Source organism: Betta splendens, chromosome 16 (genome assembly GCF_900634795.4).
Source record: "Betta splendens chromosome 16, fBetSpl5.4, whole genome shotgun sequence".
Classification (NCBI taxonomy): Eukaryota; Metazoa; Chordata; class Actinopteri; order Anabantiformes; family Osphronemidae; genus Betta; species Betta splendens.
The window spans coordinates 19,961,067-19,977,552 of NC_040896.2; the positions used below are offsets into that span (position 1 = coordinate 19,961,067).

Sequence of the window (16,486 nt, forward strand, 5' to 3'; positions counted from 1 at the left end):
GAGAATAAATAGTAAGTCAACAGATTTTATTAAGAGCAGTGTAGTAATAAACAGAAGTATGTCTGTGGATGCACTAATGATTCATCCGACATTGATCTCTGCTGCTGTATGTGTTTCAACAACCCTTAAACAGTGTGATCGAGCACATTTCCTGCAACCTCAGAAGCGTTTTACACAAGCACATACTCAGAAAGTGCTGGTGGCCTGGAAAAGGCTGTAAAGTGTGGCGATTGGGCCAAGCATCCATGGATGCGATCCAGAAACGGAGACAGTGATTCTCCAGCGATGCAGTGGTCCGTGAGCTGAAGCGGCCGCTGCACCAGGATGCAGAACGAGCTGCTCCTCTGACAACAAGCAGATTGTGTTTGTGTGCTTTGACCTGAGTCACCTCACCTGACTTGAAGTTACTTTCAATTAACCAGCAAGGTTTTTCATGGGAGGGGGGTTGTCTGAAAATGACACAGGTTTCTCCCAAAAGATAATAAAATGATCTACTGTACAAGGAAAAATGATTACTCATCTACTCATCTCTACACATTTTCCACATTATCCATCGCTTCCCAGTAAATAAAGGAAAGCCTTCATTGCATGTCTCTGGTATTTTTGCTCATTTATCTTTAGCGCTGGGCTCCAAACCTTTCAGTCTCCTAAATAAAAGATGATTAATCATTTTTCCCCAATGATGCCTCAGAAACAGAAACTTAATATATTTTAGCTGTGCCATTTCCTGTAAAAAAACTGGCAGAATAAAACTAACTTAGCAACTTAGCAACAAGAATTTGCCAGGGGCATGAATCATCTCAGGCTTGAATGTCCACACTACAGTATGCTAATATCTTACATACAGTATCTAAAGATTTGTGTGTGTGTGTGTGTGTGTGTGTGTGTGTGTGTGTGTGTGTGTGTGTGTGTGTGTGTGTGTGTGTGTGTGTGTGTGTGTGTGTGTGTGTGTAGGGCATGGCCTTCTCCCTGGAGGAGCGGCTCCAGCTGGGGATTCACGGCCTGCTGCCCCCCTGCTTCGTCAGCCAGGACGTCCAGCTGCTCCGGGTCCTCAAGAACTACGACATGAAGAAGGACGACCTGGACAGGTGAGGCCGCCACACAAAACCTCTTTGTGCAATATCGACCTCCTACTCTTTATCAGCTTTAGAAACCTAGACAATTCTTCCAACTCCAGCTGATGAGATGAATGCTGATTAAAATCTTCCCACTATTTCCTATTCCTAATTTAGTCTTGAACGTCACAGCCAGTTTTGAATTGTAGTGCTGGATGGCACTTATTCCACTTGAAGCAGAATAAAGGGTCATCGGGATCAGCTTCTTGCCTTATTTCCCATCATATCAACATGACAGCATCAGCTGTAAACTGTCATTATGAGGCTGTCGGTTCTATTCCCATGCGCCGTCAGCGTCACTGACGATGGGTCTGTATGTTTTGGCTCCAGGCCTCGGTCCCATGGATTAAGCCATTGCCATCGCTCAAACCTTCTCTGTTTACAGACAGTCTGTTCCCGACTCTCCATCCTTCTTTGGTGCTCACCGCCAGAGCCTGTCATTTGTTTTATACGACCATAACTTCACATGTTTATTACGTCCTATTCCATTTTAATCAGCTATCTAAAGCCTGTGTTGTTACTGGCAAAATGCAGAAAAACGTTGTTTCTATGGTGTCAGATGATGGAGTGAGTGAAGTGCCTGCTGTGACTGTGTGGTACCATGGGACGTGAATGTTTGCCAGCAAAAATACTGAAGTATATAAAATACTTAGGCTTAGAGGAAGCCTCGCATCCACTTAACAGCAGTAACATAAGTCAAGCTGAAACAGGTTAAGATGAGAGGGACGGTTGTGCTGCTGCAGCAGGTTGACTTTAAAGGAGCTGCTGCTCTCAGTAAGTCAGCATGGAAACAGCTTCACAAAGCAGTGTGTACTGTAAATATGCCCGTTTCCTGGGCGTGGGCGCCACTCACGCCTTCTACAGCCGCGAACGGAGGAAAGGAAACTTCCTCGATGTGTGTCGGCATGAACTCAAACAACAGCACATTGCAGCGATGTGTAAGGGTTTAATGTGGGGATGTGATTACAGTAAACAACTAGAACAACTTAGAACAAAGCTCCTCAGTTTAAACGGACCTGTTGCATTTCCTTTGCAAACAGCAGACATTTAGAAAAATATAAAGTGACGTGTTCATCAACATAGCCTCACTACAAAATGAAAATGTTATTTTACTGTCACTGTTGATGGAATGAGTCCCAGCTTTTCCAGACAGCGGGGTATTTCCTTTATTCCCGATTTGTACTGTATTATATATAAAAACCAGACAGGATGGATGACGGCGATTTCAACCGTGAGGCATAAGCAAAGCCTTTAAATTACATGTGACTGAAGCTAATTGGCTTGAACAATATTAGAGCCGTTCTCCTTAACTGCAGGCGTCACATCTGTGCTTTGTGCAGCCGCTGTGACCCAACCTATGGCGTGTACGCTTTTTATCCCCTCAACAAGTGGCACCTTGTGTGTTTGGCTCCATCTGATTAGAGATAGAGCCCTTTTCTGGCATGTGTTGCTTCACTTGAGTTATACTGTATGCAAAGCAAACAGTCAGAACAAGTACCGTGTGTTGATCATTTCTTTGTATATGTCTGAATGTATCCATTCATTGTTAACAAAAACAGAAAAAACATCTCTAATTATGATACAGGTAGAATGATTTTGTCTCTGTCCTCTTGAGAAGCTGTGTGTTGATACCAGTGTTGTGCTGTTTTCTGATTGTCCCAGATACGTGTTCCTGATGGGGCTCCAGGACCGCAGCGAGAAGCTCTTCTACCGGGTGCTGACGTCAGACATCGAGCGGTTCATGCCCATAATTTACACGCCGACCGTGGGCCTGGCCTGCCAGCAGTACGGCCTAATATTCAGGAGGCCGAGGTGAGTCACGCTCACAGGATGTCTCCAGCCTGTTGTCCTGCAAACTATTTATTTCCAGGCAAATAAGCCTGGATTGCATTAAGGTTTACTTCAGCTTCCCACTGATGTTAAACATAATGGAAGCATGTGATCAGTTGTGTCCCTGTTCCTCTCGCTGCACTTGGTTTCGACTACGTTGATTGTATCATCTTCTGGTATCAATATTTCCTCTGCTCTAGACTGAAGGAACTCTCTGTTCACATAAAACCCACCCAGTCACTTTATACGTAAATATTTGTCAGCTGAAGTAAACACGGACAATTGTGAGTCGGGGGAGGAACTAAAGCAGCGATTTCAACACGTTTGCTAAATTAAACATGATTTTTTGTCCATCTTCATTGCGAGACATAGAAATGTTTACAGTTTACTCCAACACATCTTTTTGAAGAACAACTTAATTACTCTCAGACTCGGAACAAATCACTTAACAATACCTAGATGTTATTTTTCTCAGAGCTATAAAACAAGAGTAGTGTTTTGGATCAAAATTAGCTACTGGAACATTATTTGTCAGAAGAAGAGGACGGATTGCTGACCAAAATTCACCTGTGCCCAAATATCGCTCATTTTCAAGAACAGAGCTTTATTTGAGCCGAGGCTTTATTTAGTTCATTTTAAAATAAAACTGAGCACATGCCAACCCTCTATTGGTTCTATTACCAGTTCCTAGTAATGCACAACCATTTGTAGATCTGCACCTGCCTCCACTCGTTCCTATCTATACTGGGAAGCCTGCATCCGTACAGTACATGGTGGTGGTAATAATAATAATAATAATAATAATAATAATAATAGAAGCTCAATCATCACCAAGTTCTGTAAGGAACCACAGGGATACATGTAACCTGTCCGTCCTCTTATTGGAAAGTACTTACTGGCTCCCAAGAATAAGTGGAAATTCAGCTGCTTCTGAGAAGAGAGATTCTGAGAAACATTCTGATCATTTATTTGTATTACCACCATAAATGTGTTTAATTAGCTGTGAAACTCCAGTTCTGTCCAACTACTGTAGTTTTATTTTTAACGCTCACCTTGGGTACGTTCAAAATACTTGGAAACACTAGTTCTCCCATGCACACAACTTTGTTATCCCACAGCTCCTCGTTCCCCTGAAGAACTGTGGAAACTATTCCTAGCACGTTTTCCTGCTCCTCGCGTTGAGCCTGTTGGTGGAATCGTTTTAGACACACCCTTAGTTTCGCAGCGCAGTTTTGCCAAGACCTTTTGCCAAAGGCCCCCAAGAATTGGGTCTCTATGAAGAGCACGCTGAGGGTCAGTTCACAGAACCCGCCGGTTGCAACTTCTTCATCCATTCTGAGGCACCAGTCGGCCTTTTTGGTCCGAACCAACTGACAGCGTCCCAGTAACCTTGGCAAAATACTTTATATAAGGATAAGGATTCATGGACCCCTGAAGAGGAAAACCACTGGGTTTCTTGATCCCTTTACATTTGCCTCTACCATGAGCTTGTTTTAATAATAGATATTTAGTGCAATACAGATAATTATGGGTCACAAAGGAACCCTGTGAAATGATTTTGGGATTGGGATTTGACTAGTATTGTTTCGTGCTGTCATTTTGACACTAGAGCTTAAAGCTGCTAATCTCTACTGTAAGTACAACCATGCAGTGGAGCACTCATGGCATTTTACTAACCACTTCTATCTAGAACTGCCTGTACTGGATTGCTGGTGCCACTTTGCATGCGTGTGTGTGGCTGTGTGAGTTGTGCATGCGTGTCTTCTGACGAGACCACCGTAGCAGCAGATTAGGCCTCTAATCACCGGCTCGCAGGTACAGACGCTTCTGTGTGAAATCAGCAGCCTCTCCTTGTCTTGCCGGAATTCACCAACTAATCTGCCTCAAGGAGGGTAAACAAGCTGACACTGGGCCAAAGGCCAAGCACCATTAGGTGTCAAAACATGGCTGTTGCATTGATCTTCAGACGGGGCAGGGGCAGAGACAGGAACACATTCACATCATCAGAGGATTAGCGACATGCTGGCTTTTATTGGTCTGTGAGCTCATGAGCAGACACTGTGTTTAAGCAGAGAGAGTTGGTCTGTCTTCATCACAAAGTTTGTTTCTGTTCTCGCCATAAATGTAGGTTGTGTGCTTTGTCCGACAGCTTAAAGTACGTTGACAGCTGTGATAAATGCTTTTGTATTGAAACTTCTGCAATAACAGGTTGTATTTAGTCATCTCCAGTGTCACCGTGCCCCGTATGGTGCATTGTTAATATCAACTAGCAGCACAGCCTGTACCAGGCTGTAATGTACTGTATTTGTGAGGTTCATAGGAATTAAATCATACCTTATGTCCAATTCAGTATCAGCTTGGTTGTGTAATTTGGGTGTAGCTAATTTAAGTTTGCAGGGGCTGCTGTGTGTTTGTGAGGCTGAATTGCAGGCGTAATGAGAGGCATCAGCTCAGGGTGTCTCGTACTGGCTGATGAATGGTTCCGACCTTAAGGATTTGTGACATGTCCTCGTTTGGGCCCACACACAGTCTAGCACTCAGTTTGTGTGGAAAAGAAAACACTTAATTTGGACTGATGAGTGTCCAGGACGAAAATAAAGCCTTTCCTAGTTCTCAACCACGATGAGAGAGCGTTTGCCCTCGTGACTGACAGAAGAGCAGGACTTGACTCTTTGTATCATGATGGGAGAGACCACAAATCACTCACACGTTTTAGATACCGGACGCAAATGGTTTATGTTGTTGTTATCAAGCGAACATCCACCACTAAAGCAATCGACAGCAGGCGATTTTCCAAGGAATCTACATGTAGTGTTATGAGCCTCGTCTTTAGATCAAGTTAGCAGGTCAGGCCTGGGAAGTGTGTGCTTCAGTATGACGCAAGAAGGAAACTTTGTTCAATTATTCAAGATTTGTTTTCTTTTATTAATGTGGTTTCGGTGCATCAATATATTTCTTCATCACAAGCAGCCAAAATTACAGGGGACAGAGCTGTTTGGCTGCTGTCCTCTCACCATCTCCACGGCTCATAGTTTTGGCCAACATTTTACGAGCCGCGCTGGAAACTGTGACTTGCTGGTCATCCCACGGAGTTTATCTGTTGCTCTGAGTGAGTCACACTCGGCCCGGTTTGTTGAAGAGTCTGTGGCGTCTTCACAGAAGGTTTTATCCACTCGAGTTCTAAGGTGGATGGGTGAGGTGGGTTTATTATAACATCCAGCCTAAACAGTACTTAACCCAACAAGCACCTAAGAATTTACCGGAGCTAATGGGGACGTAGCCAAAACAGATGCTTGAGAATTCCCCCTTAAAAAGCCCGTGTATGTGTCTCCCCATCAGCTACACACCTGCTCACCCTGCACCGGCTCGTCCTGTGGGATTTCTGTAACATGACACTGTCATTTCCTTCCCAGTAGCTTCATTCAGGTTCGCAAAGAAGAAGTAACTTTGGATGAACCGCTTTCCTGTCTCGACTCTTCCCTCTTCTAAAATCCCGACCTCTCCATACACATGTGGAAAAGCACAATAAGCATTTTATCGTGGGCGGCACGGTGGTGTGGTGGGTAGCACCGTCACAGCAAGGTTCTGGGTTCGATTGCCGGAGGCGGCCCTGGTGCCTTTTTGTGTGGAGTTTGCACGTTCTCCCCGTGTTTGCGTGGGTTCTCTCCAGGTTCTCCGGCTTCCTCCCACAGTCCAAAGATGTGCAGTAGGTTGATTGGACTCTCTCCATTGCCCGTAGGTGTGAGTGTGTGTGTGAATGGTTGTTTGTCTCTGTGTTGCCCTGCGATGGACTGGCGACCCGTCCAGGGTGTACCCTGCCTCTCGCCCATAGCCAGCAGGCTCCAGCACCCCCGTGACCCAGCATATGGGATTCAGTGGCTTGGAAAATGGATGGATGGATGGATGGATGGATGGATGGATGGATGGATGGATGGATGGATGGATGGATGGATGGATGGATGGATGGATGGATGGATGGATGGATGGATGGATGGATGGATGGATGGATGGATGGATGGATTTCATCGTGAGAACACTGTACATGGGTAAAAAAGATCTAACCCTCCAGGTGTTAAATCTGGCTCCATCTTTGTTGAATCCCACATCTGATGAGGTGCATGCACACAAACCGCACGGTGCCTGGGAAAGCGCCTCTGTCTTGACTCCAGCTCTTGTTCTCCCGGGATTCAGTGGAATCGACACCTTCTAGCATTATTGGCATGTTGTTATGAACAACCTCTGGCATTTTGATTCCGTTCAAAGTTGCTCTGAACAGACCGAGTGAAACGTCAGCCGGCAGTAATTAGATGCAGAATATTTTAACCGCGTTGGCTGCCTTCAGTAAACCTCGAGCAGAGCTGTTGATGATGGAGTTGGACAGTTTGAGCGTAGCCACTGAGTCCAACTGTCTGCCTCACTCAGCATACTGCTGTTTTTTCCAGATGGCACTTTGAGCTTCAGTTTTAAGTGTAATTTAGATTTGCTGAATTACCCTGGGAGGCAGACAGAGAATGACTTTAGTTACTAAAATGGTCATAGCCCAAAAAAGTTTCTAAAAATATTTTTTAAATTGATTTGCTTTCCTCTCAAAACCCGGAGCCCAGAGTCCATTACTCATTACCCCAGTGGTGCCTAATGAAACATTAAGCCACCCACGGCAACAGTGCACATCTTGTGGTGTCATTTGTGAAAGTGTTGATAGTTTGAAGTTTATTATGACTAAGAGACTTCCACTGGATCAGCCTTACTCAGCTTGACATGGGACACACCCCACTGATAAACACATGACAGTTGTTCACCATCTAAACTAAGAGTCTTACCTTGTACTGTATGTAGTGTACAGTGCTTTTATTATGATCATACAACTGTAATGAAGATAAGAAGAAATAATATAATGTCTATATCTGCATCTTATTTCTCAATCTGCTTAATGGCTGTAGGGGGAAAGCACTAAAACTGATTGTTTGTTTGACAGCTTTGTCATCTATCGACTTGGCTTTGGCGCAGACTAGTGTAAGTAGTAATCTTGTCATGTCAAAGTTGGAGCCGGAAAACAGATATCCATCTGCACTTGCAGCACAGGCAGTAGTGGAATCATTCAAAAAGTTGCTAAATTTTTACATTTTTATCTCTCAGGTACAGGGTATAAAATGGAGGATTAGGATTTAACAAATGTGATTGAATTAGAATTTAAGCAAAAGCAGTGAGTCATTGTTTATTGGAGTAGTTCATGAGCCGGTAAAGTGTATTTGTTTGTCCAGATGTTGTTATCCTGGCATGTTGCCTAATGGGAAAGGGCCATAAGAACGCACGCACACGGGCCGACCCCTCTGACCCCTGTTTGCTGCAGACGATGCTTAGATTAGAAACAATTGTATATTCTTAATATCAACACAACAATTAAACTAAGAAAAAATCAAACCGGCGTGTGTGTGAGTTCATCTCACGTGCTCTGGAACAGTTAAAAGACTAAATGAGAGCTTTTCCCGATAAGCTTTTCAAATAAAAGAGAGTTTATCTTACAATTTCAAATGCATATTATTAAACATGTATCAATAAAAATAGGTATCACAGTGTCAATAATATCACAGTGCATCATAAAATTTGGTAAACACTATGGTTTGTGTCTCTTTGATCTGTTTTCATTATGTGAGACCTGACCTTTCTCTAAACATTCACTTTGATTTAGGCGCGTCAACAGAGTTAGTAAAGGTCACATGGGGTCACTAACACATTCCTCTAGTGGCTTCAGTAGGACGGCTCCAAATCATCCATTAAAGCCTGAATGGTGTTTGTCAGAGGGACAACGCCCACTTACAGTAACCCTGCTTAAAATACACACAGTGTTTCTTTAAAGCATACGGTAAGTGGTAGTTTTCATATCCCTGAGTAGGGCCTGCAGCCGTCCTCACAAGTCATGTACAGTACATTATACATTCTTGACCTTTAACAGCCTCTACATTAAAATGTGGTGTGTTTAACTTCAATGATTGTAAACTATCACCTTAATGTGTCTCCGGCCACTGAGCTGTGTGTAACTGTGTGTTTCCTGTGAAATGATGAACTATGTGAATGATGTAAAATTCTAGATGATGTCAAATTTCTAATATGCACAACATGGTGTTGACCACAGTTGCAAAGCAGCATTTTCACTACTATTGGGTTTTTGCACGGTTGCTGATCGAGGTGTGTCTGCACCCTACACCAAACGTCACTGATGTGCTCCATGTGTCGGGATGGCAAGTGATTAGAAAACCTGGTGGCAGTGGGCTGAAACTGCTCCAATGGCCAGATGGGTTCATCAAGCCCGCGTCTGATGCCTTTAGCAGGGCCTTAGGGCTGGAATGGACTTTTTCCTGCTGTTTCCTGCCCTGTGAGTTACGTAAGGCTGGCTGTGAAACAAACTGGACATCAGGAGCAGCCGCATTGACACTCAACTGCTTTGTCTTCATGTGCTCAGCTACAGCCGACGACCCATAACCTGTGTCTGTGTGGCTGCTGCAGACTGGCCTAGGAGTTTATGTATTGCCTCAGCACGTTACCAGAGCGGTGAAAAAAGCTCTTCAGATTAGCTAAACTGCTGTCAGCGCTGGCTTTAAGTTTTCTAGAGCTGCTCTGGAAAAGCATCACGGGAAACGACTGGTCGCATGGAGGAATGAGGCGGGGGGTTGACGTGGTTTTCCAATAGGAGACTGGAGCTCGGTTGTGTGAAAAGAGCGGGTGATTTAGACGACGTGCTGAATATTTGTAATGTAACGCTATGCCAAGGAAAGTGGGCGGCGGATGAAGAAGAGTGCATTGTTTGTAGAGAGTCAAACAGTTCGGAAAGGAGGAGGAGGACGAGGAGGGCGAGATGGAAAAGGAAGAGACGAGAATGGAAAAAAAGATTTGTCACCACTGATTTCCAAATGGTGAGAGTTCTGCTGAACAGAAATCCTAGAAGGAATGAACTTACAGTAGAAAGGCTTCTTTTTTTTCAACCCGCAAAGCTCATTTGAGTGAAAGGTCAGTGACCTTAAAGCAGAGGGTCGGATGGTTGGATGCCTGGATGGTTTAGCCACTACCCGGTTGTTTCTAGTCGGGTTCTTGTGGTGTGTATGGGGCATTTTTCCTCTTCCCACAGCTCTTTTGCTAATTTGGGTTCTTTTAATAGCTTTTCCATTGCGATTAGTTATTCTTGAGCGGGGCATGAACATGGTAATTCCCTGGCACTGCCAGGGGACCCTACTCTCACCGTGTTTTCATCTTCTCTTTTATTGCTTCAGTCAGTTACTTGGCGGCTTCGCACGCTGCGGCACGACTGCATCTGTAACGGCAACAGTTTGGCTGCTTTGGCTCCATTCATCTAAAGGCCAGAGAGAGAAAACACTGCAGCATGCAGGCCGTAAGACTGGCCCGCTGACTTACAGTAATACTTCTACAGTACTTAACCTATTACTACCCAAACCACAATCACACAGTCACGTAATGATAAAAAATGATCCTGATAATAATCCGCTCCCTTGGAAATATGTTAACTGTGACGGAAAGGAAGCACAGAAGTTGAAACCGGTTGTCTCACTGCTTAAATATTGGGCTGTCAGTCCTTTTCTGCCGCTTGTGGTCGAGTATGTCCCACATCCAGTCAGAGAAATACTTGTCTCCTTGTACTGGAGCTGGGATGAGTATTACAGTACATTTCTATTGAATCTGTCCTAATGAGATTCTTCAGGTGGAACTCTTCCCACATGTTTATACTGGATTTGTGTAAGACCAGCTGAACTGCTCACCTCTAGTAGAACTGGACCCCTGCAGCTATTTTGGTGGAGGCCTGTGACGTGTTAATTTTGGAGCGATGCTCATGTTTGAGCTTGTTTTCAAAAGCCACTCATTTCCGCTCCAGACTCTTCCAATTTAATAAATGTGTTTCTTCTTCTGTCGAAGGCGGGCTGTGCTTTGGCCGCGTGCTGTTTGCTCCACAGAGGATCACAGTGTAACTCATGCCACTGGTGATTGAGTGTGTGTTTAGCACCACAGCAGTCTGTGAAGTTAAGATGGAATTACATCACTGGCAGGTCTAAATATGCCCCTGAGTGAGACACTGTTGGTGTCAGCTGATGGACGCATGCTTTCACCTGACCTGCATATGTCAACAGCGTCAGGCAGCTCGGCCTGCGCGGGAAAGGGATTCATTAAATCTCTTCTGGGTCCGATGACGAGTCCAGTTGGCTGCAGGCCAGAGAGGCACACATTTGACTGCACACCTTAGAACTGTTGGTCTTGGCACCCTGTCAAAAATCTTGCACCTATAGTATAGTCTGCACAGAGCTGTGATGCCCTGTGCTAAGACAAATGTTAGGGGCCACAGAACATGGAAAATATGGATTTTATTTCAAATACTTCACGCATACTGCTCATTAGATCAGGTGATTTATAGCTCACCATCAGATTTTTGCTTTCTCCCAATGTAACCTTTCAAAATAAAGGTTGTACATTGTAACATTGTAGGGGTTGTCACTGTCAGCGTGTTGATATTTTCTATCTGATTAGTTGTTGTCATTAAACTCCAAACAGACCCTTTGAAACTCATTTCCAAACACACAGTCATCTGTATTATTTTGACAGGGGACACTCACCGACCATGACGGCTTATTTGGATCCTGATTAGTTGGAGAAATCTCAGAGTGTGACTTTGACCTGCTTTGACACTAGTTTCTCAGTAATTGTTTTGTGAAGATGTGGCGTAGGTGAAGAGTTCTGACCGATGGGGTTCAGTGTTTGCATGGGTCAACAATTGAAGGTCACTGTGGTACATATAAGTGTGTGTGGGGATGTTTTGTGTAAAGCTGCTTCTCCTTCTCACCACAGTCCCAGGGGTGTGTTTAGTGTGAGGCTGCAGGTCAGCGAAGGAGCTGTGTCCGGCTTCAGGTTCTTTCGTTTATTCTCAGGGAAACGAGACACAGCAGCTCAGCGCCTCGCGGCCCTCGTTATGTAGCAGACTAAGGAAGAGCAGCAGCAGTCTGACTCATGCACACACATTATTAGTGTCTAGTTAAGTATTGATATGCTGAAATATTATGTTCATGTGTCAGAATGAAATGCATAGACATTTTGAAAGCAAACAGGCAATGATGATGGACTTGCAATAAGGCACTGCAATAGCAGATATATGTCCTCAGGGCTTGGTGGGTATGTCTGGGTTTTACTGGGGGCATGGCTGCCCTAAATCACTGTGCCTATTAGTTAGGGTCAACTGTTATTGTCAGGGTCAAAGTTCAACAAAGTCAACAGTTCATCTGAAAGTACAGAGTGGGAGAAAGTGAGAACTACACACACACACACACACACACACACACACACACACACACACACACACACACACACACACACACACACACACACACACACACACACACACACACACACACACACACACACAGTTTTGGATTAACACACTTTACATTGTGTTAATGCAAATGCTTCCCACACTCCCTTACAGCTGTATATACATGACCCAGATCATTTGAAATCAACTACCCATGGTGCATTTCACGCAGCACGCATACATTAAAGTGGACGGATGTGTAAATGTATGCTGATGCATTCCATTATACTATATTGCTGGAAAAGTTAAAAGCTGTTTAAAGTACAGATGCCAGATGTCTGTGGTGTTGTGTCCTTCATGTGAGCCGCAGGGCTTGGTGCACTGCAACATCCAATCCTGCTTTTTATCCTTCAGTCCATGTATTTCTATTTTACTTTCAGGTTTTTGTCTTCTCAAAAACTCTAAAAAGAAAAGAAAAGCTATTGCCTTTCAGATTGGACACAACGTGCAGCAAGCACGCTGAAACCTGGAACCACTGACCTTGTGGCCATGTGGGAGCTACCCTCCTCCCCTGCAGAGTCATTAGGTCAACACTATGACCGACTGCCCATCATCTGTGCTCCCACTGGGAAAGCACCACATTTAAATCATCATTTTCATTTATCAACAGTTTGATTGTGCCTGTATTAGCTTTTCATGTGTGTTTAAAAGTGAATTCATGTTCACTTGTGTGCAGTTGCTGATGGTGCTGATGGTGCATCCTGCCTCATCCCTGAGTTGTGGAAGTATTTTTATGTGACACTTATATATCTTTCTCTTGAGGTCACTATATTTTACGTTTAACTGTGTTTCAAACTGTTTGCCTTTGACATTTTCCCACCATGGCTCGGCCACCGGCTTTAATGGCATGCATTGTAACTTTATGAGCAGATTCTTACGAATAGTGATGTTTTTACTGTCACTGGCACGTGAAGGAGGTGTAGTCCCAACACAATAACCAGATGGGTTTGGTGGGTAGGAAGGCTTCTGCAGCTGGGTCCCACTGATAAAGTGTCTTTATGTGGGGATTGTCTGAGAGCGAAGGACACAGGAGGAAAGCAAGGAGAAAGTGTTGGATACTATACTGTAGGTTGGTACATCAGTGAATGAATATCTGGGAACCTGGATTGATCCAAAGCAAACTCTGGGCAAGCCCCGAACTCTAGACTCAATGGTAAATCCCAAGTGCCGCGATCACTCAATAAAATCTGAGTAAAAACAGAGAGAGACAGAAAAACACCCACAAGTTAAATGTCAAACAGATTTTAAATTGCAGTTTATAGATGTCTTTCACACAGTTATTTTGCTTTTGAGGTATCGCATGAGACATAATAGTAAGTCAGTTTCCGATCAGCCTCCCCTGTGTTTCCCGTTGCATAATACACTACCTCTCAGTTTCACGGTTTGTTTTTCTGTGTTGCAGGGGGCTGTTCATCACTATTCATGACTGCGGCCATATCGCCTCCCTGCTCCAGAACTGGCCAGAGAAGGACATCAGGGTAATATGCAGCATTTAAACTGTGTTATCAGTGTTCAAAAGAAATGTGTGCTGAAATATGAATTTAAATGAAACGTGCTCTTAGTGAGAAAATGTACGAGTTTAAGGCAACACATCTCAAATATGTTGGTACACAGGAAAGAAAAATCTGATTTGATGATCTGTGGTTGGATAAATCCTATTGGAAGACACCTTGTCCACTGCATTGCAGAGAAGTAAATAAGCAGCTTACACATCTGGAAAGGTGCCATCAGCAGAAAGAACATGTAGCATGTAGACCAGCAGATGCTCCCGTCCAAATGAGGGAGGGTGGGGAAGGTGGTGCATAACTCAGAAAGACAGTTCAGCTACTGTCCATGCAACATCCTCTGAGGTAGAAGAGTCAAGACGCTGAACTGGACAAGAGGCCTGTGGAATCTGGATTCAGACAAGAACGAGACCGCATTCCTTCCCAAACTCCAGCACTATTCTTCCCTCAGATCCCAGACATGTAGACCTCTTTGCTGTTGGCAAACATCCCAACAGATTCTCAGGTGCGGGGCGACTAGTCGTACCTAAAATGACGGAACCAGCAGGAAAAGCCGGCATTTCTGGCATTCCAAATATTCCTGCAGCCTCAGCCACCTGTTCCCAGCTGTCAACAGCAGGGTATTTACCTCAGCGCTCACATGCCACCTCTTATTGTCGGGGTGGTCTTATTATTAATTCGCCTGCAGCAACCATGCCCTGCTTTTAACGTGCCACTCATGAGAGCGGAGGGAGAAACGGGAGCCAAGGTAGCGAGCGACCGACAGCCCCGTCACGTAATAAGAAAATAAGCTGCCGATGACATTAAACGTGGTCATTATGGATTCTGAACATTCATATGAGAATTGTAATGACAGTCTTTAAAGCTGTCAGACTGTGGGATGAATGAGGCCGTAAAGTATTAGTGCTTCACACTGAGCGTGGAAGTGGTGGAAAAAGCACGATTCAAATAAAACTCTGCTGTCGGTGAAACGATGTGTTACACAATTGATTAGTTTCACGCTGTGGAATCAACCCCAAAACCTTATTGTGAAAGTAAAGTGAGCATTGAGTGGAAAAGCAGGAGGGTGTAGCAACGTCTGGTTTACGCTGAGGGACCTGAGCAACAGGTCTGAACCCTGGTAGAAAATGAGTTTTTCCATACTATACTTTCTATCTGCTTATTATTTAACCACTTGGCTTTGAAGGATAAAATTGAAGCTGACGCCTGTGTGCACTGATTGACAGGCCGTCTGTGTGACGGATGGAGAGAGGATCCTGGGCCTCGGGGACCTGGGCTGCTACGGCATGGGCATCCCAGTGGGCAAGCTGGCGCTGTACACGGCGTGTGGGGGGATGCCGCCGCAGCAGTGTCTGCCTGTCATGCTGGATGTGGGCACAGAGAATGAGGTGAGAGCTGCGGTGCTTGTCCAGTGTTTGCACAGGGCAACATGTCACATCTGCAATTTAATTTACTGTACATGTAAGTTAGTTTCACATAGTTTCACACGGCTGGAGGCAAAAACAAGTCCCTGGCCTGTTCTGTTCATCTCATACAATAACAATAATTATTATAATATATATTTCCGTTCTATTACATCATGATTACTCAAGGGTTTTATGTGTTTTGCCAGTGGGGAAGTGCCCTCAGTTTAAAGTCAGGTAGGCTTTGGGTGACGTTAGCAACTCCATCAAAAGATGCCAACTGGGAAAGCACCTTTCCATTCTGCCTGTCGGTGAACGTACTGTAGCAGCAGCCGTTCCACCCTTTCAGTCTCTGTCTGGGGCTGAGGTGGGGGGTGGGGGGTCTGGAGCCTATCCCAGCAGGGCGGGAGGCAGCTTATTGCAGGGCCACACAGAGACAAACAACCACGCACGGACACGCTCACACCTTTGGGCATTGGAACGTAGCCAACCAACCTAAGCGCATGTCTTTGGACCCTGGGACGAGGTTCTCTGGGGAGAACACGGGGAGAACATGCAAACTCCACACAAAGAGGGGACCCTGGCCGCACCGGGAACCGAACCCACACCCTGCTTGCAGTGAGGCAACAGCGCTGCCCAAATCTCCTTCCTTCATATTCCAGGACAGTCTTCAGTTTACAATAGTTTCATTATAAGCAAATGTCTTGGGTGGATTTAGGGTGAGAGATGTTGCCGTGTCTGGATTTATTAGCAGAATCCACAAAACAGCTTGTCATGGCTCGGCGGGCATCAGCGATGATGGAGGTCCACATATCTGCCTACGGCTGTGGCCTTGGCTTCCTTCATGGATTCCTTGTATCAGTCCTCGTATTAGTCCTGACAGAAAGACATGAACATGCTTGGAATGGCAAATATGGGGAAGTGGTGGTGGGGGGGGGCATGGTATAAAGCTTTGTGAACCCTTTGTCCTCCTGGACTGTAACTCTTTGAAAGCCATATTAACCAAGGCCTTGTACATAAAAATACAATATATATAATATTTGTATATATGCAACATGTAACATATTCCTTGGCATATGAGGTGATGAGGTGAACAAGGGCTAGCAGTGATATGATTTATATCTATATTCCTCTCTCTCTGAAGCCAATAAGTGCACAGGGAGCCACTTTACCGAAGAACTTGACCCTTGGTCGACCCTAAAGAGGCGCTTTCCTGTGCCGTGCTTGGCCGTAGAGGACTGTTCCATTTTCCAGCATCCTAAAGAGATG

General features: G+C 44.8%; 1 protein-coding gene across 1 annotated transcript in view; it reads left to right on the forward strand.

The window, feature by feature from the left end:
- me1 (malic enzyme 1, NADP(+)-dependent, cytosolic) overlaps nucleotides 1-16,486 on the forward strand; it is a 35,824-nt gene that overhangs the window by 12,433 nt on the left and 6,905 nt on the right. The window contains exons 2-5 of the mRNA XM_029130117.3: nucleotides 955-1,088; nucleotides 2,778-2,927; nucleotides 13,712-13,787; nucleotides 15,041-15,202. Of these exons, the coding sequence (XP_028985950.1) occupies nucleotides 955-1,088; nucleotides 2,778-2,927; nucleotides 13,712-13,787; nucleotides 15,041-15,202 (522 nt within the window). The remainder of the gene's footprint in view (nucleotides 1-954; nucleotides 1,089-2,777; nucleotides 2,928-13,711; nucleotides 13,788-15,040; nucleotides 15,203-16,486) is intronic.